Below are 26,597 nucleotides of genomic sequence, written 5' to 3'. Positions count from 1 at the left end.
TAAAAATCATATTCACAATCCATAATGGACTAGTACTTTGGTAAAATACATTACAGATGAACTAGTGGGAAAATGACGAAACTCTTGAACGTCAGGGCTCTATCTTATTGCTATAAACGTTTCGAAATGCTTGCTCTCACTTTCTGCACTCATTTCATTGTGCACAAGTAACAATAATTCAGAGACTGGCACTGGTCCACAGACCGCTCTTCGAGTGCCGCTGCCCTGGCACAGTGGCTTTCCCAATAAAAATCTACGAGAGGAGCAGTTCTCAAACGTGAGAGGGTGAAAGAACTGGGAGGGCTGGTAAAAAATGCAGACAGCTGGATCCCACCCCTAGAATTGTTGATTTAGCAGGTATGTGGTAGGACCTGAGAATTTTTATTTCTAACAAGTCCTCAGGTGGTGCTATTCCTGCTGGTTGGGGACCGCACTTTGAGAATCACTAGACAGGAACTAGTCGTAAAGAACCTGCCTGCTGATGCAGGAGATGTAAGAGACACAGGTTTGATCCCTGGGTCGGGAAGATCCCCTAGAGGAGGGAATGGCAACCCATTCCAATATTCTTGCCTGGAGAATCCCATGGACGGAGGAGCCTGGCAGGTTATGGTCCCTAGGGTCGCAAAGAGTCGGACACTAATGAAGCGATGTATGCACAGACTAAAGGAAAAAACAAAAAGCCAAGTACACTGCCCTCTCATGGTGGCCTCTCCTCGTAACCAGCAGAGCTATTAAAGCTAAGGGCTAACTAACTTCACCAGTGCACCCCTCCAAAGCAATGGCTATTAGCTACCACATCGTCACACACTTGCCAGTGGGCTCCGGATGTGAGGCAGCTGAGAGAGGCCAGAAGGGTCCATACCTTGGGGCTGTTCTGGGCCCAGTGCCTCCGCAGGTGGCTGTGCAGGTGATGCTGAAGAAGATCGGGGCAGCGTTGGAGGTGCCCGCACAGTGGAAGGCCCCAGGGATGGCCTGGGTGACGCAGATGCCTGGGGCGGTGGGGACTGGGGTGGAGATCCAGTCGGTTGTATCTGCTGTGATGGTGATACAGGTGACAGCCCAGGTGTTGAGCTGGGGAGTAAGTGCACAGCTGGGAGTGACGCAGGTGGCAAGTCAGCTGGAGAACGTGATGGTGATGAGGCTGCTGGCAATGCAGGTGATGAAACAGGTGACTCCACAGGCCAGTCACCTGTGGATTCGGGTGCCTGCAGGGGTGGGGACAGAGGTGGACTGCAGCTACCCTTTCCATCCCCTTTGGGAGCCCACTGTGTATGAAGTTGTCTGGATTCTTCTGGCCTGGCCGACTCTCTTTGGAGGCTCGGTTGACAGCGTTCAGGACACTCGTTGCCAAGGGCGAGTTCTATCTGGCAGTACACTTCTACCCGGGGGAAAATCACTCTCTTGGAAGGAGAATTAAGATAAGCAGCATCTAGGAAAAACAACAGCATGGGGTCACAGGTGGCATTTCTAACCCCTGACATCAGCATGGTGTTTGCAAAGAATGGTTTCCCAAATTATTTTCATAAACAGGATGAGTGCTTGTCATTGTTTTTGTTTTGCTTTTGCCTTGTGTCTAGAGGGATCTGTTCCCTGGCCAAGGATTGAACCCAGCCATGGTGGAGAAAGCCCAGAATTCTAACCCTGGGCCACCAGGGAATTCCTGGATTAGTGCTTTTCAACAGCCTTTCTTTACTTACTTGAATTTATATTGAGTGATTGTGTATTGATAGAAGGCTGGGGTAGATTTAAACATTGCTGGTAAGGACCCAGTGGAGAGATGGAGGTTGCAGAGAGAGGGGGAATGATGAAAAATTGGAGAATTCTGAGACAGGAATGGGATCTGAGCCCAGGTGGGTGGGTGAGCTCTAGACATATGCTAAGAAGGGTCAGGGAAAGGTGAGTCTGTATATTTGGTGGCACAATGTCGAGAGAACTCCCCTCTGATGGCTTTGGTTTTGTCTGTGAAGTAGGAAGCCAGGTAGAGTAGAAGACTGGAGGTCAGGAGCAGAAGGTTTGAGGTGGTAATTGCAGAGGATGAGAGAGTAAGTTGACAAGAAAAATATAATGTGATTGCTTTCAGTGTAGAAATTCACAAGCCATTTAAAAAATTCATATGAAAATACAAAGGACCTAGAATAACAAAAACAACTTTGAAAATAGAACAAAAGCTGGAGAACTAAGACTACCTGCTTTCAAGATTTATTATAAAGCTATAATGATCAAGACAGTATGGTACTGACATAAAGATGGGTAAATCTATCAATGGTACAAAACAGAAGGTCCAGAAACAGACCCATGACATACATAGACAACTGATTTTAGTCCAAGATGCAAAGTTATTTCAACGGAGAAAGCAAAGTCTTTTCGACAAACAATGCTGGAATAATATGATAGCTAAATAATGATATGATATCTCAACATGATATCATGTAAATAATAATATGATATCTAATAATATGATACCCATTTTTTATAAAGAACTTAGATTTATATCTTGTACCTTATAAAAAAATTAACTTAAAAGATAGATCACAGACACAAATGAAAACCTAAAAGAATGAATGAAAGAAAGAATAAAAGAATGAAAGAATGAAAAAATGAAATGATAAATAAATAAATGATAAATGAATAATAAATGAATGAATGAATGAATAAATAAATAATAATGAAATAAATAAATAAATGAATAAATGAAATGATAAATGAAAGAAAGAATGAAGAACGGTGGGGAGTGAGTGAAATGGGTGAAAGGGGTCGAAAGGTACAAACTTCTAGTTATAAAATAAATAAGTCACAGGATGGAATGTACAATCTGGTGACTAGAGTTAGTATTAACAATACTGTATTGAATATTTGAAAGTTGCTAAGAGAGTAGATCTTAAAAATTCCCATCGGTCCTTGGCTAAGAGGAGACTCTGCCTTGGGCCCGCCGGCGTAATAAACTGCACTCCACTATCTGCATTGTCCTTCTGAGTGAGTCTGTTTCCCGGAAAGCGTGGCTATAACATTTGGTGCATTGGCCGGGAAACTCCTCACTTTGAGGAGACAGGTCTCATTTGAGGCCACCCCGAGGCTTTGTGGCTTGAATCTCCTAGAGGGGGAAGGCGCCTCACCCCTCTGGAAGAATTCAGCCTTTCAAAGCCCGGTTTCTTCGCTTTGGCAGGTAGTGAACGGCAGCAGGGAACTGAGCGCTCAGGTGAGGAGGAGCCCACCCAGCAGGGTGGAAGAGGGGGCCTGATCACCCCCCTGGGAGGGACCAGAAGGAGCGGGGACCCACAGGAGCCTGGAATAGGCAGGTGGCAATTGCTTGGTACACAGGTCGACGAGCGTGCCAGGGTTTAGGAAGGAAATTTGTGAAGGTCATTTAGGAGGTGTGTCCACGCTGTCTCGGGGAATATTATTACCAAGCGATCGCCAGGGGATTTTTAGGATAGGAAACTGGTCCTTGTATGCTCGTATTCTGCCCTCCCCCAGGAGGTGTCTCGTCTGCTGTGAAATTCTTGACCCCCTCGGAATTGTTAGGCTAGAAGGAGGGGGATACAGAAGTGAGTATGAATTGGCTTTTCCGGAGATGGCCTGGGACATGGGATATTTAACCCATCTGTGTTTCTGATCAAGCCCACCAAGGCAGAATGGACTTTAAGGGAGAAACAGTCTTGGACCATGTGATGTTCTGGTTCAGCTATGCTGACTGGCAGGTAAAGACACGCCGATCCCACTTCTCCCTCTGGGGTCTGGCAGGTAAGGCTCTTCTCGCCCCAATTAGGAAGGAGGCAGAATGGCAATTTAAGTGTCACTGAGTGGAAATGTCAGAAGTACATAGGGTACTGAGAACTTCGTAGACAGAACGAAAAGGAAAAGTAGAAGAAGGTCCGAGAAGGTAAGCAAGATGGGGGAAAGTGAATCTAAGGCAACTGTATTGGAGTGCATGATTAAAAATTTAAAGAAGGGATTAGGAGGAGACTATGGGGTGAAGATGAAGCCTAACTGCCTCCACATACTCTGTGAGGTCGAATGGACCCCTATGGGAGCAGGATGGCCACCAGAGAACACCGTGAACTTAAAGTCACAGGAGAGCCAGGACACCTGGATCAATATCCATCTATTGACTCATGGCTAGGGTTAGCTTGAGACCCTCCTACTTGGACAAGATTCTGTATCCAGAAGGGAAAGGGAAAAATATTAATGGCACAAAAATTGACTGATGATAAAAAAGGAAATTCTACAGGATTTGGACGGGGATGACCTGACCCCTCCCCCATGCTGGATAATGACACGCCTGCCTCCCAGTGCTTCACCAGGACCGGAGGCCACCTTAATGCCCGATCCAGGGCCAGGTGAAGTTTCTGCAACAGCCAGCTTTCCCGGAGTTCGTAGAGTCCCTGTCAGTAATAGACAGACTCCCCTGGTGGGTATCGTCACTCCGTTATGGGGACTTTAACAACAGAAAGGAACTTTCCTCTCTCTCACCAACCATAACCTTTCTTTGCCCTCTGGTGTTAGAAGAAGCCATCAATGGGCCAGGGACATAGGGTTACATTTAACATGAACACCAGCCTTACGGAGATAACAAAGGCTTATACCTCATATGTGAGAATTAAAGAGGAAAAGGGCTCCCTTACAAAAGGGGGGACAGGCCTCCCGGTGCCTTGAGCAATACTACCAGGTCTGGGATGAATATTTCTGGATGACTCCTGAGAAAGGACAGTTGATTGCCCCTGCTACTATTTGCTGGGAACAAAAAGAACAGAAAGTTGGATTTGGAGACCATCCCCTAGACCCAAAAGAATTGTTATTTGTCCCCTGAACAAAGTAAACAAATCTTGGAAGTTACCTATCACCCCAATCAGTCTGCTCAGTGGCCCGGTTCCGACTGGAAATATAATCCTGGAATCCGCTGGGTAGCCCCCAATGGGACCCAGTGGCTCTGTGGGCTTAACTTATGGCCATGGTTACCAGTTGGCTGGGTGGGGCGTTGCGCATTAGGATTTGCTTTCGCCCATGGCAGAATTAAGCCTAGCCTACAGCAGCCTCCAGTAAACCTGCCTTATCTGCATGCAAGATGGACACGATCTGTGTTCCAATGGTATGACTATCTTGCTGCCTTGTTTATACCCTCTGTAGGGACAACGGATATCATGGTTAAGGTAGAGGCCTTAACTAATTTCATTAAACAGGCCCTCTTAGACAGTACTAAAGCCATTCAAGCTTTGAACGAAGAACAGATTCAGATGAGGAAGGCAGTAATTCAAAATAGGATGGCATTAGACATACTCACAGCAGCTCAAGGAGGGACTTTGGCAAATGGTGTGTACATTCCTGACCTGTCTGAAGATGTATCTGCTGCCTTGGAGGATATGCAAAATGAAGTGAAAGCCATGTCTAATGAACTGTTGTTAGAGTAATCTTGATCATACTGCTTTGTGGGCCCTGCTTCCTACAATGCCTTGTGAATTTTGTAACCCAGAGATTGATAGCATTCTCTCATGTGGGTGGCAGGAGGGCTAAGGTACAATATATCTCAATAAATGATGCTCGTTATGGAAACTAAGAGCATCAAGAAGGGGGAATGAAGAAGGAATTCATAGGGCCTGGACTCCATCTCAGGCCTGTCTGTGCTGATCGTGCGCGGCCACCTCTCCAGTGGACTCTGAACTCTGTGCTTAGCGCCTGTGGGAATGACAATGGAAGGATAAGACCCCCCTCTGGGCAGGGGAATCTTGAAGAACAGACACTAATCACCCTATCAGTTATTAACTATTTGGAATGTAACTGCGGGCTTATTGATTATTGACTGTTTGAACACATAACACGTGAATGATGGGGTTATTGTAGTTGTATTTACCCTTCCTTTGTTTATGTAAGTCTCAAGGGAATTGGGGTAGTGGGTTTGGACACATGGGGTATAAAAGATTTTCACAAATGCTGGTCGGGGTCCTTGGCTAAGAGGAGACTCTGCCTTGGGCCCGCCGGTGTAATAAACTGCACTCCACTAAAAAAAAAAAAAAAAAAAAAAAATCCCATCACAAGAAAAAAAAGGTTTTTTATAACTCTGTGTAGTGATGGAAGTAACTAGATTTCCCCCCCCCCCCATTTATTTTTATTAGTTGGAGGCTAATTACAATATTGTAGTGGTTTTTGCCATACATTGACATGAATCAGCCATGGATTTACATGTGTTCCCCATCCCGATCCCCCCTCCCACCTCCCTTGTAACTAGACTTTTTGTGAGGGTCGTTTTGCAACATACACAAATTTTTAATCATCATCTGTACACCTGACACTAATATAATGCTCTGTGTCAATTATATCTCTAATTATACTTCAATTAAAAAATAAAAAGAAATATTGCTCTACTAGGAAAAAAAAGAATCAAGTCTTTTGGTGCAAGTGGAGTGACTTTTTGGAGGGCACATATCCTTTTTCATCTAATTATTAAAACACTGAATTTTTAATAAAATTGCAAAAATAGCTCTATTTAATTTGGGGGTCATTTTTTTTTGTTTGTTTTCTTTTACAGACTGAACATTTCCTTTTCCCTAGACTCCTTCCAATCACTAATGTCTCTAAGAAATTAATTGCCTATACCTGTTTTTCTTACTGGTAAATGTTAATCTCCTTGTACACTGTAACTGCCTAAAATAATTGAACTGAGTTCACCATGACTCAGTTATTTGGTTTTTAATAATAAAACCTTTGTATTTTAAAATATTAAAAATTCCCTAGAAGAAAACAAAGGAGAGAGATATTTTGTAATCTTGAATGAGGCAAAGATTTCTTAGATAAAGACACCAAAAGCATGATCCACAAAGGATAAAAATTAATATGGACCCTACTGAAATAAAAAAATTCTCCTTTTCAGAAGACACTCTTAAGGAGTTGGGTAGAGAAATCATGGACTGGGAGAAAGTATTTGCATATAGTATTTCTGAAAAAGGGCATTTATAGAGAACATATAAAAGCTCTTAATAAGAAAACAACCAATTCCATTTTGTAAATGGGCAAAGAGCCAATTGAAAGGGCTCCTAGTGGTCAAAATTGGAACAATTTGACTAACAAAATAAATAAAGTAGGACTGAATAATAATTCACAGTAAAAAATAAGTACTCAAGAGTCCATACTGAATAAATAGACGATTGAATAGGTAAGTCAATGGGGAAGAAAGAGACAAATCTCTCATGCAGAATTCCCAATAATTTCAGTAGATATTTCGGCCCTTAAAGAAGTGGAAAATAATCTACTCCTTGCATGTGGGCTTTGCATAGTGACTTCCTTCCAAAGAGTACGGTATGAAAAGGAGAAAGAGTAACTTTAGAGTGGAGACACCAGAAATACGACCTCAGCCAGGTGACCAGGGCCAGTGTCCTCAGTGATAGTCATGTAGGCAGCACGTATCCTCGATACAATGTGATGAGAAAGGCACTTTGCATCAGTTGTCTTCCTCCCCCAAATCCACAACCCCAGTCTAATCATGAGAAAAAACTTCAAGCAAACCCCAACTGAGGGACATCCTACAAAATATCTGGCCAGTAGTTCATTAAAAGGGCTTCCCTGGTAGCTCAGCTGGTAAAGAATCTGCCTGCCATACAGGAGACCCCGATTCAATTTCTGGGTCAGGAAGATCCCCTGGAGAAGGGATAGGCTACCCACTCCAGGATTCTTGGGCTTCTCTGGTGGCTCAACAGGTAAAGAATCCGCCTGCAATGCAGGAGGCCTGGTTTCAAACCCTGGGTTGGGAAGATCCCCTGGAGGAGGGCATGGCAACCCACTCCAGTGTTCTTGTGTGGAGGATCCGAGTGGACAGAGGAGCCTGGCGGGCTACAGTCCGTGGGGTTGCAAAGTGTCAGACACGACTGAGCGACTAAGTACAGCACAGTTCAGTTCAGTCATTCAGTTGTGTCCAACTCTTTGTGACCCCATGAACCGCAGCACGCCAGGCCTCCCTGTCCATCACCAACTCCCGGAGCTTACTCAAACCATGTCCACTCAGTCAGTGATGCCATCCAACCGTCATCCCCTTCTCCTCTTGCCTTCAATTTTCCCCACCATCAGGGTCTTTTCAAATGAGTCAGTTCTTTGCATCAGATGGCCAAAGTACACAGGTCATTAAAAACAAGGAGAGTCTGAGCGACTGTGACAGATAAGAGGAGCCTGAGGAGACAGCACAGCTAGATGTGACTTGGGATCCTGGATGGGATACTGGGTCAGAAAAAGGACATTAGGTAAAAACTAAGGAAGTCTGAATAAAGAATGGGCTTCAGTTAGTAACAGTTTATCAATATTGGTTCATTAATTATAAACAATATGCCATAATACGTACCAAATGATTTATGTACTATGCTATAGTATCTAACCAGTGTGAGACATAAAATAATAGGGAAACCTAAATGTGGGGTATATGGAAACTCTCTGTACTATTTTCACATTTTTCCTGTAAATCTAAAACAATTCAAAAAAATAAAGCTTAACCAATAAAGGTATAGGGGGAAATTGGGCAGAAGAGTTGAACAGACACTTCACCAAAGAATATACTTGAACAACTAATTATCAAATGAAAAGATGTTAAATATTATTAGTCATTAAGGAAATGCCGATTAAAATCACAATAAGATACCACAACACACCTATTAGAATGGCTAATATTAAAAAAACTGACCAGGAAACTTCCAGTGGCTGGGAATCCAGTGGCTCAGATTCCACACTCCCAATGCAGGGGTCCAAGTTCAACCTGTGGTCAGGGAGCTAGATCCCACATACCACAGCTGAATTCAAATGCCGCAACTAAGAGATTCTACATGCTGCAACTAAGATCCAGTTCAGCCAAATAAATATTTTTTTAAAAACACAAAAAATAAAAGAGATTGACCATACCAAGTGTTGGTGAGAATGTGGAGAAACTGGAATTCTCATACATAGTTGGGAATGTAAAACGATACAATCACTTTGGAAGATAATTTGCCAACTTTTTAAAAAGTCGAACATACATTCTGGGTATGTGTCTCAGTCTATACATATCTAAAAGAATTGAAAACAGGATCTCAAAGAGATATCTGCACACCCATGTTCCTTGCAGTATTATTCACAATAGCCAAGAGGTGGAAGCAACCCAAATGTCCATTGATAAATGAATAGATAAAGAAAATTTGGTCTATATTCATGGTCTATATTCTCTAGCCTTAAGGAAGGAAATCCTGTCACATGCTACAACATGCCTGAATCTTGAGGACATTATACATGAAATAAACCAGTCACAAAAAGACAAATACTATTACAATTCCACTGACATGAGGTATCTAAAGTATTCAAACTCATAGAAATAGAATGGTGATTGTCAGGGCCTAGGGGAAGGGGGAAATGGGGAGTTGGTTAATGGGGATAGACTTTTAGTTTTTCAAGATGGAAACGTTCAGGAGACTGGTTGTACAACAATGTATGTTTAACACTACTGAATTGTACATTTATACCGGTTAAGATGATACATTTTATGTTATGTGTGTTTTACTACTATTTTATACATTATATTTTATATTAAAATAGTATATATTATACATATATTTGCATACATACATTATATATTAAACATACCTCCACCATATGATCTGGTCATTCCACTCCTGTGTATTTACCCAAGAGAAATAAAAGCTTTTGTCCATACAGAAACTCAAGCCTGAAATGTATACATGCATGCATGCCAAGTCGCTTCAGTCATGTCCAACTCTTTGCAACCCTGTGGGCCATAGCCTGCCAGGCTCCTCTGTCCATGGGATTCTCTAGGCAAGAACACTGGAGTGGGTTGCCATGCCTTCCTCCAGGGGATCTTCCTGACCCAGGGATCAAACCCATGTCTCTTATATTCTGCTGTATTGGCAGGCAGGTTCTTTACCACTAGTGCCACCTGGGAAACCCGGGAAATGTACATAGCAGCTTTATTCATAACAGCCCCAATTTGGGTACAACCTATATGCCCATTAAAGGGTGAATGGATAAATGAACTGTGGTATTTTCACACAGTTGATTAGAATGCAAATGGGAATGAACTATTTATACCAAGCAATGACACGGATGAATCTCAGAATAATCATGCTGAGTGAAAAAAAGCAGACAAAAAAGAATTCATACTATAAGACTACATCTATCAAAAAAAAAAAAAAATCTAAAAATGAAAATTGATATATAATGACAGAAAGACATCAAGGTTTGCTTGAGGGTGGGGGGATGAGGGAAGGTGGGAGAGATCCCAAAATGGCATGAGGAAATGGGGCTTGATGGATTGTTCCCAGTCTTGATTGCAGTGCTGGTTTCACAGGTGTGTGTGTGAAAACCTATCCAACTGTGAGCGGGAGGAAGAGAGGTAGGAAGATCAGCCTGGCCGGGCATGCTTGGGTATGGGACAGATATTTCAAACGTGGCCACTTCCGAGCTCCTGTCTCACTCAGCACCCATGTCCAGGCATCTGTGTGGGGAAGGCGGATTTTGAAGGGTGCCAGCAAGCAGTGCCCTTTGTTTTGGCAGAAGGCAACTGCCAGGGGAGGCCAGGGGTGGAGAGGGAGGCTCACCTGGTGGCAGAAATAATTAACTCAGTGTGAGCCTTTAGGAAGGAGGAGACTGAGGATGCCAGGATGTGAGCTGAGGAGTTGAGGGTGACACCTTGCGGGTGTGGCTTCCTGCCGGAGCTGACCCCCTTTCAGAAAACAGGCAGGAGGCTGGAGCAGACTTCCGATTTCTGCTCCCAGATGGTAGGTGGGGATTAAGAGAGTGTAGCTCTGGGCACCAACCACAGTTTCTCAGGATATGTCAGTATTTCCTGCCTGCATCTGGTGCCAGGAGAAAACTCCAGTCCCATCAAACCCAAGAGGGTTTAGGTGCTGGAGCTGAAGCTTGCACTCAGAAAGCCATGCACACCCTGGCAAGTTGGGAGAGGAAGCAAAAACAGCTGGCAGCTGGCATGAGACATTATCTCCCTTATGAGTTGTGTCTGTTCCTACTTGGAGTGATTCCAGGGCCATTGGGGAAAATCTGCCATCCTGCATATACTGTCCCCAATTCAGGAGTGGATGGCTGCAACGCTACTATTAGAGTTTCATCCTTGGGTTTAAGACCACCATTCACACCTGTGAGAATGTCCCAACCAGCTAAGGGTGGAAGGGGGAAGGGTGAGGAGTCACGGGGTTCCTCCAGAGGGTGAAATAGGGGGCTCCTGAGAAACAGGGGAGATGAGAGATGCTTAACAATCCACTTTGTATCTCTCCCTGGGGCTTGCCCTGAGAGGGAGATAAGGGAGAATTCTAAGGGAGAGACAGGTATGGAGGCAGCCAGGTAGCCAGGCTGCCATCTGAGCTGTAGGCGGATTTCCTGCAGCAGGGAATTGGTGTCTGCTCCAAGATCCGAGAACCAAACAGGGGATCCCCAAACCCCAAGTCCTCAGCATACACCATCACTGAGGAAAGAATGGAGGGACCCCCAGTTGGCAGTGGGAAGGAGCCCAGGCCCTAGCCAGACCCTCCTGTTCCTGGGGCTCTGGAGGTGAGGCCTCATCTTCCCCACCACACATCCTTCAGGTGGTCCTCCTTTTGGATACTTGCGGTTCAGCTTCCCAGCTGTCCCCTGTGCAAATGCGGAGGATGGAGGAGTTGTCAGAGGACAATCGGGGTCAGGAGGCATCTGTCTGCCGAGAGGTTCTGCAGAGAGGTGAGAGGAGGGGCCTGTCTCTGAGGTCAGAGCAGGCAGTGGACTGGATTGACCATGGCTAGGAGTAAAACGTGGAGATCCGGTCCACCACCAGCCACCTTGTACAGATGAGAAACAGGCCCCAGGAGGTGAATTACTTACTCAAGGTCACCCAGCTGGTGTGTCGAGAACCAGGATCTAAGCCCTTCTTACAGATTAGGAACCAAGACTCAGAGAGGTGGAGTGATTTCCTGGAGCTCACACAGCTCGGGGGATGGGGGTCCTGGCCCAGAGCCGCTTGCTTCCAGAGCCCACATTCTCTCCACCCTGCTCCCCATCCTCCTAGCTGGGAGAAAGGACCCAGGAGAAAGTAGATTCAGGACAGAGGAAGGTTGGGAAAGCAGGAGGCAATTTTGGAGAAAAAAGTTTTTAAATGCATATATCCTAGGGAGAAGAAAAACCACATTCAATCTATTAATCTCACTCCTAAAACACATATCATTTAAACTACATACAGAAAAAGGTCACCATGATTCCACAGGGCCCTGCGGAGCTCGTAGGCACAAAGTCTTACTGTGTCCCCTATTTCTTTGATTATAGGAAACAGCCTTCATTCAGCCTCCTCAACCTTCCCTGAGTTCAAGTGGGCAGGTTCAAGCAGTTGTTAATTAGGGAAGGGAGGGATTGGGAAACCAAGGAGAAACAGCCAAGAGCAGCCTTGGGGCAAGGTCATGTTTCCCATCAAGGGATACACACAAAAATATCTTTGAGATATTCTGCAGATATCTGCAGAACCATTCAACTTCAGCTTCTTCGGCATTAATGGCTGGGGCACAGACTTGAATGAAGAAGCTGAAATTGAACAGTTCTATGAAGACATACAAGACCTTCTAGAACTAACACCAAAAAAAGATCTCCTTTTCATCATAGGGGACTGGAATGCAAAAGTAGGAAGTCAAGAGATACCTGGAGTAACAGGCAAGTTTGGCCTTGGAGCACAAAATGAAGCAGGGCAAAGGCTAATAGAGTTTTGCCAAGAGAACTCACTGGTCATAGCAAACACCCTCTTCTAGCAACACAAGAGACGACTCTATACATGGATATCACCAGATGGTCAATACTGAAATCAGGTTGATTATATTCTTTGCAGCCAAAAATGGAGAAGCTCTATACAGTCAGCAAAAACAAGACCAGGAGCTGATTGTGGCTCAGATCATGAACTCCTTATCACAAAATACAGACTTAAACTGAAGAAAGTAGGGAAAAGCACTAGACCATTCAGGTATGACCTAAATCAAATCCCTTACGATTATACAGTGGAAGTGACAAATAGATTCAAGGGATTAGATTGGATAGATAGACTGCCTGAAGAACAATGGATGCAGTTCAAAACACGGCACAGGAGACAGGGAGCAAGACCATCCCCAAGAAAAAGAAATGCAAAAAGGCAGAATGGTTGTCCGAGGAGACCTTACAAATAGCTGAGAAAAGAAGAGAAGCGAAAGGCAAAGGAGAAAAGGAAAGATATATCCATGTGAATGCAGAGTTCCAAAGAATAGCAAGGATAAGAAAGCCTTTCTCAGTGATCAGTGCAAAGAAATAGAGGAAAACAATAGAATGGGAAAGACTAGAGATCTCTTCAAAAAAATTAGAGATACCAAGGGGACATTTCATGCAAAGATGGGCTCAATAAAGGACAGAGATGGTATGGACCTAACAAAAGCAGAAGATATTAAGAAGAGGTGGCAAGAATACACAAAAGAACTATACAGAAAAGGTCTTAATGACCCAGATAACCAAGATGGCGCGATCACTCACCTGGAGCCAGACATTCTGGAGTGCGAAGTCAAGTGGTCTTAGGAAGCATCACTATGAACAAAGCTAGTGGAGGTGATGGAATTCCAGTTGAGCTATTTCAAATCCTAAAAGATTAGGCTGTGAAAGGGCTGCACTCAATAGGCCAGCAAATCTGGAAAACTCAGCAGTGGCCACAGGACTGGAAAAGGTCTGTTTTCATTCCAATATCAAAGAAAAGCAATGCCAAAGAATGTTCAAACTACCACACAATTACACTCATCTCACATGCTAGCAAAGTAATGCTCAGAATTCTCCAACCTAGGCTTCAGCGGTACGTGAACTGAGATGTTCAAGCTGGATTTAGAAAAGGCAGAGGAACCAGAAATCAAATTGCCAACATCCGCTGGATCATAGAAAAAGCAAGAGAGTTCCAGAAAAACATCTATTTCTTCTTCATTGACTTACACTAAAGCCTTTGACTGTGTGGATCACAACAATCTGTGGAAAATTCTTTAGAAGATGGGAATACCAGATCTTATCTGCCTCCTGAGAAATCTGTATGCAGGTCAGGAAGCAACAGTTAGAACCAGACATGGAACAACAGACTAGTTCCAAATAGGAAAAGGAGTGTGTCAAGGCTGTATATTGTCACCCGGCTTACTTAACTTATATGCAAAGTACATCATGTGAATGCTGGGCTGGACGAAGCACAAGCTGGAATCAAGATTGCCGGGAGAAATATCAATAACCTCGGATATGCAGATGATACCACCCTTATGGCAGAAAGAGAAGAACTAAAAAGCCTCTTGATGAAAGTGAAAGAGGAGAATGAAAAAGTTGGCTTAAAACTCAACATTCAAAAAACTAAAATCGTGGCAATTGGTCCCATCACTTCATGGCAAATAGATGGGGAAACAATGGAAACCAGTGGCTGACTTTATTTTTTTGGGCTCCAAAATCACTGCAGATGGTGATTGCAGCCATGAAATTAAAAGACGCTTACTCCTTGGAAGGAAAGTTATGACCAACCTAAACAGCATATTAAAAAGCAGAGACATTACTTTGTCAACAAAGGTCATTCTAGTCAAGGCTATGGTTTTTCCAGTAGTCACGTATGGAAGTGAGAGTTGCACTATAAAGAAAGTTGAGCACAGAAGAATTGATGCTTTTGAACTGTGGTGTTGGAAAAGACTCTTGAGAGTCCCTTGGACTGGAAGAAGATCCAACCAGTCCATCCTAAAGGAGATCAGTCCTGGGTGTTCATTGGAAGGACTGATGTTGAAGCTGAAACTCCAATACTTTGGCCACCTGATGGGAAGAGCTGACTCATTTGAAAAGACCCTGATGCTGGGAAAGATTGAAGGCAGGAGGAGAAGGGGACAACAGAGGATGAGATGGTTAGATGGCATCACCGACTCGATGGACATGGGTTTGGGTGGACTCCGGGAGTTGGTGATGGACAGGGAGGTCTGGCATGCTGTGGTTCATGGGGTCGCAAAGATTCAGACACGACTGAGCAACTGAACTGAACTGTCCCTTGGAAGAAAAGCGATGACCAACCTAGACAGCATATTAAAAAGCAGAGACATTACTTTGCCAACAAAGGTCCATCTAGTCAAAGCTGTGGTTTTTCCAGTAGTTGTATATGGATGTGAGTCGGACCATAAAGGAAGTTGAGTCTGAAGAATTTATGCTTTTGAACTGTGGTGCTGGAGAAGACTCCTGAGTCCCTTGGACTGCAAGGAGATCAAACCAGTCAATCCTAAAGGAAATCAGTCTTGAATACTCATTGGGAGGACTGATGCTGAAGCTGAAACTCCAATACTTTGGCCACCTGATGCAAAGAACTGACTCCTTGGGAAAGACCCTGATGCTGGGAAAGATTGAAGGCAGGAGGAGAAGGGGATGACAGAGGATGAGATGGCTGGATGGCATCACTGACTTGATGGACATGAGTTTGAACAAGTTCAGGGAGTTGGTGATGGACAGGGAGGCCTGGTTGCTACAGTCCATGGGGTCACAAAGGGTCAGACACAACTGAAAAACTGAACTGAAGTGAACATTTGGTAAACACCCTTTGATCCAGGAATCATTTACAATATCGCTTCTGTTTTATGTTTTGGTTTTTTGGTCACAAGGCATGTGGGTTCCTAGCTCTCTGACCAGGGTTCTGACCCACACCCCCTGCTTTGGACTGTGAAGTTTTAACAAATGGACCGCCTGCAAAGTCCCAACCTAAACATAGTTTTTAAATCCAGAAAATTTATCTGTACAAAAACTGTAGACACAGTCCAGTCAGTTAATTTAAACCCCCCTTTCCACACAGACCATAATTCTGGCCACAGCGGCCTGTCCCGGACAATGAAGACAGTCGGGTTCTTGTACCCATTTCTGGCTCTTCTGGCTGAAGAGCACCTCCAGTTCACAGACTGTGGGAAACGCTCCTTCACTCAGCCCTTCTACTTTCTGTCTTTGCCCCACCTACCCCACCCTACCCCTGCCCCCCTTGCTCCTGGCCCCACATGGTACTCACTCAGCCTCCTCAAGTACAAAACAGCATCTTCATACCCTCGGTAGTAATAATCGTGGAGGATCTGCAAGGCGGAGCACCAGGAAGTAAGGGTGCAGCAACGCAGAGCCTGGCGGCCCCCTGGCCCAAAGCAGCTGCTTCTGCTCTTCAGCTTCATCTGATGGGCTTTTCAAAATGTACCCCTCCCTTGCTATCTGCTAAGAAGTGGGGGGCAATTCCTGACCATGTGCCCATAGTGATGCTGCATGAAGGTGTTAAACCATTCACAGCTGACCATCAGTTTCCCCTGGGCCGCAGAATGTGAGAGGTCTATAGCAGAACCGAAGAAGGTGCATTCGGACAGTAGAAAGAGCAGATTTAGGAGACTGGGCTCAAATCCCAGTGTGGCCACTTATCGGCTTGGTGGCTGTCTGAATATGACATCTCACAGCCTCAGTTTCTTCACTTGTAAAATGGGAATAATATCTGTATGTATTACAGAGGATGCTGGCGGATTACCCGAGATATTGCCCATAACACCTTTTCTGTAAAGGGCCAAACAGTAAATATTCGGGGCTTTGCTGGTCACACACAGTCTCTGTCACTTCTCTTTTTATTTTTAACAATGCCTTAAAAATAGAAAGTCCATTCTTAGCTGACAAGCGATGGGCTGAATTTGGCCCCTGAGCCATAGTTTGCTGACCCCACACTGAATGTCAGAATGCGTGAGTTCAGCCAGCATTCCTATCAGCGGTTCTGACATAATCAGGGGGAGAGAATTGAGGCTGGGAGCCCCTGGGGCACTTGTTCATTCCTGGGTAGCAGCAAGGCCAGGATGCAGGTTTACAAGGAAGTTTAAGGGACCAGCGAAGGGGGAAAGCACAGATGGACTGAGTGGGCCCCACTGGCTCCCCGTCCCAGTCCCCCTCCCCACGCCACCACCCTCCCTGGCTCTCCCTGCCCCCACACTCAGATCCCTCTGCCTCCCTCGTGCCTCTCACCATCAGGTCTGGGGGGAACAGGGCATGGGTCATCCTGGCAATGTTCTCCAAGGAGAACTGGAAGGAGCAGTTGAACAGGCGGAAATCATGGAAGATGGCAGGGCAGTCCCGCGGGCAGATGTCCTGCTGCCCGCTGAAGGTGGAGATGGTGATGGAGTCGGTCCAGAAGGAGCAGGGCTGCATGCCGGTGAAGCCCCCGTCGATGTACCGCTGTGGGGCAGGGGGTGCCCATGAGAAACACTCATCTGGGGTCACAGGCCCTCTCCCCCACTCAGGTCATCAAAGAAAGGGGTCTTGGGACTTCCCTAATGGTCCAGAGGTTAACACTCTGCCCTCCCAGTGGAAGGGGAGGGGTGTGGGGGCATGGCACGGGTTTGATCCCTAGTCTGGAACTAAGATTTCGAAGGCCGCATGGTAAGGCCAAAAAAAAAAGAAAAAAGGAAATGGGTCCCTTGGGAGACGCTTTGACACCAAGGTTCAGGGGCATCCATGCTCTGGATAAAGTTGTCATAGTCATCTTTTGTGAAGTCCCTCAACGGCTGAGGGCAGGGCTGGGGAATGGAACCCGACCCCAGGGCCTTATGAGAAGCTGTACATGCAGTGAGTCCGAGCAGGTTGTGAGACATTCCCCCTCCAGGCTGCCGCAGATCCCAGTTGCCTCCCTCTGTTGAGGTCAGACCTCCCCCTGAAAACCCTTCAGAACCCTCCTCACCACCTAGTGTCCACCCTCAAGTCCCTTCCCCTCTTGGGGCTTCTGTTCCCTCGACTATGAACAAAGGATCACAGACGCAGAGGCTCCAACTCTCTGGGCACCTGAGAATTACATGGATGGCATGCACTAAGGGTCCATCTGCTAGCTGACTCCTAGTCTCTGGATCTCATTTTCTCTAGATATAAAATGAGGAAGGGATATGGGTTAAATCCTCCTGCTCAGAGTGCGGTCTGTGGACCAGCAGCATCTGCATCAGCTGAAGCTGGTTAGAGGCGCAGTCTCACACTGCATTTTCCTACTGGGAAAATCTGGCAAACTTGTGGAGCCTTGACTTGCCAGGCTCAGTAATGGGTTGGTACATGCAGAAAGAAGCCCAGCCCAGTGGGGGAAAGGTCATCTTAAAACCCCAGAAATCCATCTACATTGGGAATTCTGAGTAGGAAAACACAAGGGCCTTTTCAATTCTTGTGGTCTTCCCACTGAGTTCTGAGACCATCCCTCACAGATGTGGGTGACAGGGGCCCCCCTGGATCCCAGCTTGCCCCCTCCCACACTGAAGCACATACCACTCCACGGTAAGTTGGAGGAATAAGGCCGCAGTACACCGGGACGAAGCAGCTGCAATACAGGGCCTGTGGAGAAAGAACAGGGCTGAGGTGCCCGAGGCCTGGGGGTGAGTGGAGAGGACTCACCTACAGCCTCTGGCCACCACCAGCCTGGCCCTCCTTACACCAAGGTGGAGGCTTTGCCCTGGGAAGTGAAGCCCCAAGTCAGTTCCTGGCTGGGTCCTTGGTAACCTCCTTGGTTGGTCTGGGTGCGGTGTCCCAGCTTTAAAGGGACAGAGCAGCCTCAGTGATCTCCAGGCTTCCTTCTGGCCCCAAATTTCCATGAATCCAGTGGAATTCAACAACCGTTGTTATGTATCTGCCCTGGGCCTTTGGAATCTGATCCTTTGGAATCAAGGGATATGCTCACCCTTGGGAATGTTCAAAGAGGGAGAACAAGTAGGTGACAGTACATGGGGTGATCAGGGCTGTGATGGAGGTGGGCATGGGCAACGTGGCCCCAAAGAAGTGCCCAACCCAGGGGGTGCGAGGCTGGCAGGTAATGAGGGAAAGTTCCCTTGCAGGCGTGACTGGAGTCTCACTGAGCAGGTGAAGTGGGGTAGAAAGGGGGAAGGGCATCCCAGGCAGAAGGAACAGCAGGAGCAAAGGCACAGGGCCGGGTTTGCGGGACCTGCTCTGGCTGGTATCAGTAGGAGGGGAAAGTGGACTGGGGAGAGAAAAGTCTTGAAGAACTGGGTGCTAATAAACCCAGGGGACATGAGGCGGTTGGAGGAAGTGTCCATGCCCACTGTCTATTCATCCCCCTCACAGGGATCAAAGCCATGCCAATCTGGGGAAGTGAGGATGGGCAGCAAGGGCTTTGCATTCAGAGGAGGGAAAGGGAGTGGAAATAAGGGTGGAGGGGGCGTGGCCTCAACCCCTTTGTCCTGAAAGAAAATTGGGCATATCCATAGCACTCTTCAACACGAAGAATTCATAACTAAAATTTATATTAATGGGGGCTTCCCTGATGATCGGCTCAGTGGTAAAGAATCTGCCTGCCAGTATAGGAGACATGAGTTCGATCCCTGGTTTCCAGAAAGATCCTACATGCCTCGGAGCAACTAAGGCTGTGCGCCACAGCTACTGAGCTTGTGCTTCAGAGCCCAGAAGCAGCAACTAATGACGCCTGAGCACCCTAGAGCCCAGACTCAGCAACAAGAGGAGCCACCGCAATGAGAAGCCCTTGCACCTCAACTAGAGAGTAGCCCCACCCCCTGCAACGAGAGAAAAGCCCGTGCAGCAACAAAGACCCGCGCAGCCAATAAATAAGTAAATAAAATTATTTTTTAAATTATATTAATGAGCTTAGGAAAGTTCACTATCAGAGCCCTCTTTCCATTTCATGATAACGCAGTCCTTTTTATCAAGGACCAAAGGAAGAGAGAGGGCGAAGCGAGGCCGTTCCCACAAACTGGGGGTAACTCAGCGGGGAAACCCTGCAGCCCAGGCCGACAGGAGCCACAGGACCTCTGCTGATAATACAGACGGGCCTCTGAGAAGCTGCGGGATCAGAGCAGAGGGCAAGGCAGAGGCAAAACGGGCGGGACCCTGAGCGCTCAAGTGCAGGATGGTGACCAAGTCTGATTCGTTTTTGGCGTCTCTCTGTGCCCATCTCGTTTCACAGCTTGCCTGACAGAAAGACGGATGGCAGGAGCCCGAAGGGAGGGAAGAACTTGGGAAGCAGAAAATAGAAGGAAGTGAGGCAGACAGGCGGACCTTACCAGAGGCCTGTCAAAAAAGCAAGACCAGCCTCTCCTTTTCGGCCCCAGCTCCCTGTCCCTGTTCTCATTTCCAGCCCCGCCCTCCCGGCCCCGCCCTTATTCCCCGGCCCCGCCCTTATTCCCCGGCCCCGCCCACCCCGCCCCCGCCCCCACACCCAGGTCCCGCCCCCTTGCCTCAATGAGCTCTTCCTTGGACGTATACTCCGAAACCACCACACTCTCTCCATCCGTGAACCGGGTGAGGGCCACGTGGAGCTTCCCAGTGGTGACCTTGTAGGAGTCCTCAGGCAGGACACGGTACAGAAACTGCCTCATCATCTGCACCATCTTACAGGATGGCGATAAGGGCCCCAAGAAGGACTTCTTCACCTCGGCCACACCCACATTGAGGACTCGAAGGTATTCATCTGTGGAGGAAGCAGAGAGGAGCGGGTGCTCAGCAGCCCCTATGGCATAAAGAGGTCAGGGGCAATTATGCCATCTCAGGGGCAATTATGCCATCTCAGGGGCGATTATGCCATCTCATCCCTGCAACCAGTAAATAGAAAAACCTGTAATTCTGACACAGGAGAGGTCTCAGGCATCAACCTGTCATTCTGCACGTGAGGAAAGCGAGGCAGAGAGGAATGAAATCACTGGCTCCTGAGAGCTCACCACTAGTCAGGCGTCCTGCCTCCTTCAGTTGAGGGCAAAGGACCACTTTTCTACCCCACCACTAGACTGCATTCTTTTGAGTCTTAGAGGCTTTTGGCCCTCTATGAGAGTCCCATTAAAATAGTGATATAGTAACTTATATGCAGAGTACATCATGAGAAACGCTGGGCTGGAGGAAGCACAAGCTGGAATCAAGATTGTCAGGAGAAATATCAATAACCTCAGATATGTGGATGACACCACCCTTATGGCAGAAAGTGAAGAAGAACTAAAGGGCCTCTTGATGAAAGTGAAAGAGGAGAGTGAAAAAGTTGGCTTAAAGCTCAACATTCAGAAAACTAAGATCATGACATTTGGTCCCATCACTTCATGGCAAATAGATGGGGAAACAGTGGCTGACTTTATTTTTCTGGGTTCCAAAATCACTGCAGATGGTGACTGCAGCCATGAAATTAAAAGACGCTTACTCCTTGGAAGGAAAGTTATGACCAACCTAGATAGCATATTAAAAAGCAGAGACATTACTTTGCCAGCAAAGGTTCGTCTAGTCAAGGCTATGGTTTTTCCAATAGTCATGTATGGATGTGAGAGTTGGGCTATAAAAAAAAGCTGAGCACAGAAGAATTGATGCTTTTAAACTGTGGTGTTGGAGAAGACTCTTGCGATTCCCTTGGACTGCAAGGAGATCCAACCAGTCCATCCTAAAGGAGATCAGTCCTGGGTGTTCATTGGAAGGACTGATGTTGAAGCTGAAACTCCAATACTTTGGCCACCTGATGGGAAGAGCTGACTCATTTGAAAAGACCCTGATGCTGGGAAGGATTGAGGGCAGGAGGAGAAGGGGACGACAGAGGACGAGATGGTTGGATGGCATCACCGACACAATGGACATGGGTTTGGGTGGATTCCGGGAGTTGGTGATGGACAGGGAGCCTGGTGTGCTGTGATTCATGGGGTCGCAAAGAGTCAGACATGACTGAGCGACTGAACTGAACTGGTAGTTGAAAGGCTTTACCAAGTGATACCTGGGACGCATGCTTAGTGCCTGCTGCATCGGTGGGCAGGAGGGGGTGCTAACCTTGAGGCAGGGGAATTACAGGGAGGGGTAAACTTTGTTTTGAAGCCATTGCATCATCTTCCTTTTATGGCCCTTGGCCTAGGCCTGAGAGGGAGAAGGCCCTGACATGCGAACACAAGGCTGTGTTGCAGGGGTTCCCAGGAGGGCGAGTGAGATGAACCTTCCCCCTGCTTCTGTGCCCAGGGGCACAGCTTGAGCACATAAAAGCCTACATGTGCCGGATGGGGCTCAGAGGTCAGATGTGTTGTCTAGGGGGTGGCAGAGGAAGGTGTGACCCTCCCTGCCCTCTGCCATCCCCAGAATTCCACCAGGGAAGTTAGAGTTGTGCGATGAATAAGAAGCGCTGTCACAGCACTAATACTGTGAGATAGGTAGTTCTGGCCTCATTTTACCGATCAGGAGACTGAGGCTCTGAGAGCTAATATAAGTTGCCCAAGGGCAACCATCTGGTAAGTGAACAAAGTGGGATTTTAACCTAGAGTGTGTGACCCAGGAACTCATGCTCCTTCACTCCATTAAACTAAAAGCTTTCAGAGCTGGGCCTGTACCTGCTTCTTGCCAGTTGCTGCTAATTTCTATCTTGTGCAAACCCGCTGGGAAAATCAGGAGTGGAAACAGATCTGAAAGGGTCTGCTAATTTTGACAACAAACATTTAATTGTAAAAACATCCTATACTGGGACTTCCCCGGTGGCCCAGTAGTTAAGAATCTGTCTGCCAATGTAGGGGACAGGAATTTGATCCCCCGTCCAGGAACTAAGGTTCCACATGCCGCAGGGCAACTAAGTCCACGAGCCAAAATTCTGAGTTTGTGTACAGCACCTACTGAAGTCTGCGTGCCCTGGAGCCGGCCCACTGCAGCCAGAGAGCCGCCCCACTCGCAGCAACTAGAGAAAGCCCGTGAGTAGCAGCAAACAGCTCGTGCACCACGATGGAGACCCAGCACAGCCAAAAACAAATAATTTAATTTAATTAAATGTTTTTTTTTTTTTTTAAGCAAAACCCAAAATATCCCATACAAAAGAACTTTCTTACAATTAGTGTCATGTAGCAATGGCTACTTGGAAAGCCGTGCAGTCGTAAGCTCTCTGCCACTTTAGGTCATGAAGCAGAGGTAGGACAAGTACCTCGGCCAAAGAACTCATCAAAGGGATTCCTGCATGGATGGTAAGGGCTAAGATTCCTTCCAACTTCTGGGACTCTCACGGCTGCCTGACAGTAAATCTGAGAAGCCATCACAGGGGACATTACTTTCCTATTTACAAACAGAACATCTGAGGCACAGAAAGGTTAAGTGATTTGTCCAAGGTCATACACAGCGATCTGGGGACAAACCAAACCTAGGGGTGCTCTACTCCTCTCACATTTTACCATTCACAGACTACTCCTCATTAATCCTGGAAGCAGGTAAGATAAGGAGCTTCTGTATCACTTTACAGATGTAAAGACTGAGGCAGAGAAAAGCAAAAGAACACTGCCTGAGGTCAGACAACCAGGCAGTGTTTGTTCTGACTCCAGACCCCACCTCCTTTCTCTGGGTGTTGGACTGATCCCAGAGGCTGAGCCAGCCTGGGTTGCCATGGTGACGGCCTTTTCTCTCCAGCATTCAGAATCACAGCTGCCTGGGTGTAGTAGGGGCTGACCTGATCAACGCAGCATCTTAGCCATCACCCCCTTATAGGGGAGGATGCTCTTGGTGAGCTGGGAAGGCCTTGCAATTTTAGCAAGGTTAGCCTTTACCAAGAACCAATTTGTACAGACTGTTTTCCCTTGGGGGCAGGGAGTGGCGGCAGGCAACCCACCAGTAGGTTATGAGGCAGCTGAGCATTTTGATACCAAGGTGCTGGGTCACTTGAGTTCTTGCCCATAAGACCAATCAGGTTGGAGAGTCAGGTTAGGGTGGGGACTCGCTTTTTGGCAATTCTTAAAGAGCAGCTTGAGGTGGCCTCACAGGGTTGGTGGCCTTTCTCACAAGCCTCAGAGTCAGGAGGACCTGGCTCAGCTTGCCCCCCAAGTCCTGGACTCCTAGCAGGAGGTGCTCACTAGGACTGCTGGAAGGAAATTTATTCTCACTGCATGGGAAATACATATTCATTGTGGAAAAAAGAATTTTTTTAATGCAGCTGAGCAAAATGAAAGTAAAATTAATGTCTTGGACTTCCTCCACCCAGAGGTTAACATTTGGTTTGTGTCTTCCTAGACTATTTTATATATTTATTCTTACTTACAAGAATGCTTATATAGAGTCATACTACATACACTATTTTGTAACTTGCTTTTTTTTACCTAATCATGTCTTTCCACATCAGTAAGTACCCATTTATAACCTAATTCATGAGCATAATGGACAGCTATTTGTAAAGTTTTATCATTATTTATTGAGCAGGTCCCCAAAAGGGGTTGGCTACTTAGTTTCCTCGCTTTTTCTAAACAATTCTGCAATGAATCATCTCTTGCTAAATTCTTTGCCATTCCTTAATTATTGTCGTCAGGATAAATTCCTGTACATGGAAATGCTAGGTTAAAGGCATGCATATTAGTCTTGTAATACTTAAATCATTGCTTTGGTATATTATCCATTTACAGTCAACTCTCAGTTTTATAGGGATGGTGGTGGGTGACAGGGACAAGGCAGTGGCCAAGATAACATAGATATCGCCCACATACTTACATCTGAAAAATGGTGCCATCTGGAAATTAGGAGGGTAGCCAGGTTGAAAGGGGGCAAGAGATTGTCTGACTGCTCCCACTCAGGTGCCTAGTTTAATATTTTTTCCTACTGCTCACTAGGACTGCATCCCAAAGTGTGCAGAGTTATCTCTGTCTCACCTTGCTTCTTTTCAGATATCTCTCTCTGCATCTCTTTCTCTCTCTGTCTTCTCAGAGAAAAACACCTAATCTGGTTAAACTAGTCTCTATTGGTAGAAAATCAAGTGTTAAGCATAGCAATTGCTGGGTGCTGCGAGGAGGGATAAATTTAGCTGGCTTCTTTATGCATCTCTGTTCTTTCTAGCACCTTCTCCCATTTAAAGGCCTCCTTCCAAGCTGCAGGCTGCTGGGCTCTGAAACAGTGTCCCACAGGGACCACAGCAAGATAGGATTTAAAAGCAGCTCTGTAGGAAACTCAAGGTGGGCTGCTCCCACCCCCAGCCCACACCTACCACAACCACTTCTGCTCCTTCCCATCTCCTTTCACACCTTTGTATTTAACCTAATTGTGGGTCTGTCTCCCAAACCAAGGAGAGTCTCTGAGGGCAGGTCTCTGTGGTCCTTCTTTCTCCATGACCTCTCACTGCACTTTGCCCATGGAAGACCCTTCAGAAACTTTGCTCTAAGTTGGGAACTCCTCATGGAAGGGATGGGCCACACTCACCTACACCCACCAAGCCTCCCACAATACTTGGTGGGTGCTCGGTGTTTGTTCAGGACATGAACAAAGGAAAATAAAAAGCCAACAAAGCAAGCAATGGAAATGCTTACAGGAAAGAGTTACTTGACTTAATTACCCAATAAAAATTTGAAGGCAAGCTCATCACAGATGGATAGATAACAGAGTCAGTCATATTGATAAGTATGGCCAATCCACCAGGTTTTATGAGTCTATTGTACCAAAAACTTCCTTTGAAAAATAAATAAGATCCTGGGATTGGGAGGTTTTGAAGAGCATTTGGAAACCACTCCAAGACTTAGTCACTCAGAGACTCTTTTCTGTGACCATATCCAGTTCTTAAAAAGAGGTTAGGCTTTGGAGCCAGGGAGATTTGGTTCAAATTCCAGCTTTGCCACACACTACCTGGGTCAACTTGGCAAGTGAAATAACTTCTTCCAGCCTCAATTTTGCCACATATAAAATGGGTATAATAATAATTATACCTTACTGGGTTGTTATGAGGGAGATCATTTTTTTTCTCTCATTCTTTTTAGGAAGACAGTTTTTTTCTTTTTTTTGAGTCTGTACATAGTAAGTGCTCAATACTGGTTATGCTAGTGATTCCCCATGTGACCGCAGACAGTGTTTCTTGATGTCTCTGGCTTTCAGCTTTCTCACGGAACATGGGACAATGATTCCAACCCACATCTTCATCAAGGTGCACTCAGGCTCACTTACAGGTTCAAGAGAGCAAAGTACAAGCACTATGGAGATGAGAGGATGTACCCCAGTCTCAGGGCATGGTCAGGGGGTGGGTTAGGTGTAATGTAGTTTAGGCATAGTTGGCAGTAGCACTCCCCCTGTCAACTTGGGGGACCCTACAGATTTAGTAGGGGAAAGAGGGTCTTAGTAAAATCACTGAAGAGGAAAGAAAGGATTAGATGCATGTTTATTTTACTTATTTGCTTAAGCACCTAGTGTTTCCCCCTTCATGTGGGCAATGATGGTCTCCACATCATTCATCACTTTGTCCCATAGTGCATGGAACATGGTAGGCACTTAATAAACACAGATGCAGCCATGAATAATGAATATATCAGCAAACCCAGAAATCAAGGGAGGACCCCAAGGCTCAAAGAAACAGCTGTTTGAGGTGACCCAGAGTATAAAAACAGAGGGCTTCTCTTCCCCTCCTTCACATAGCCTCTTGCTAAGTGTTAAATCCTAGAAAGATGGGCACTTGGCAGCGGACAATTTAAACTGCTGGGGATCCCATTCATAGGGTGCCCGAATTAACTCGGCTGTGCGGGATGAATTTGCGGTGGAGGATGGGACTAGAGGCCCCAGCCTCCCGCGGACTGGTAGCCTAGCAACAACTTCCAGCTCAGCCAATCACCGTGAGGCTCCCTGCAGCTGCGGGAGCTGTGGGCAAGGGTGTGGGGGTGGGGGTTGAAGCAGGGGGCGCAGGATCCCCCCGGGGG

At 46.4% G+C, this 26,597-nt stretch overlaps 1 protein-coding gene across 1 annotated transcript in view; it reads right to left on the bottom strand.

The window, feature by feature from the left end:
- The window catches only part of PNPLA1 (patatin like phospholipase domain containing 1), a 56,180-nt gene that overhangs the window by 9,565 nt on the left and 20,018 nt on the right, over nt 1-26,597 (bottom strand). The window contains exons 2-6 of the mRNA XM_043450022.1: nt 20,190-20,422; nt 18,253-18,318; nt 16,975-17,184; nt 15,998-16,058; nt 863-1,429 (exon numbers count right to left, since the gene is read on the bottom strand). Coding sequence (XP_043305957.1) covers nt 863-1,429; nt 15,998-16,058; nt 16,975-17,184; nt 18,253-18,318; nt 20,190-20,422 — 1,137 coding nt within the window. The remainder of the gene's footprint in view (nt 1-862; nt 1,430-15,997; nt 16,059-16,974; nt 17,185-18,252; nt 18,319-20,189; nt 20,423-26,597) is intronic.

This window comes from Cervus canadensis, chromosome 28 (assembly GCF_019320065.1).
Source record: "Cervus canadensis isolate Bull #8, Minnesota chromosome 28, ASM1932006v1, whole genome shotgun sequence".
NCBI classification, from domain to species: domain Eukaryota; kingdom Metazoa; phylum Chordata; class Mammalia; order Artiodactyla; family Cervidae; genus Cervus; species Cervus canadensis.
This window is presented reverse-complemented; position numbering and strand designations above follow the sequence as displayed.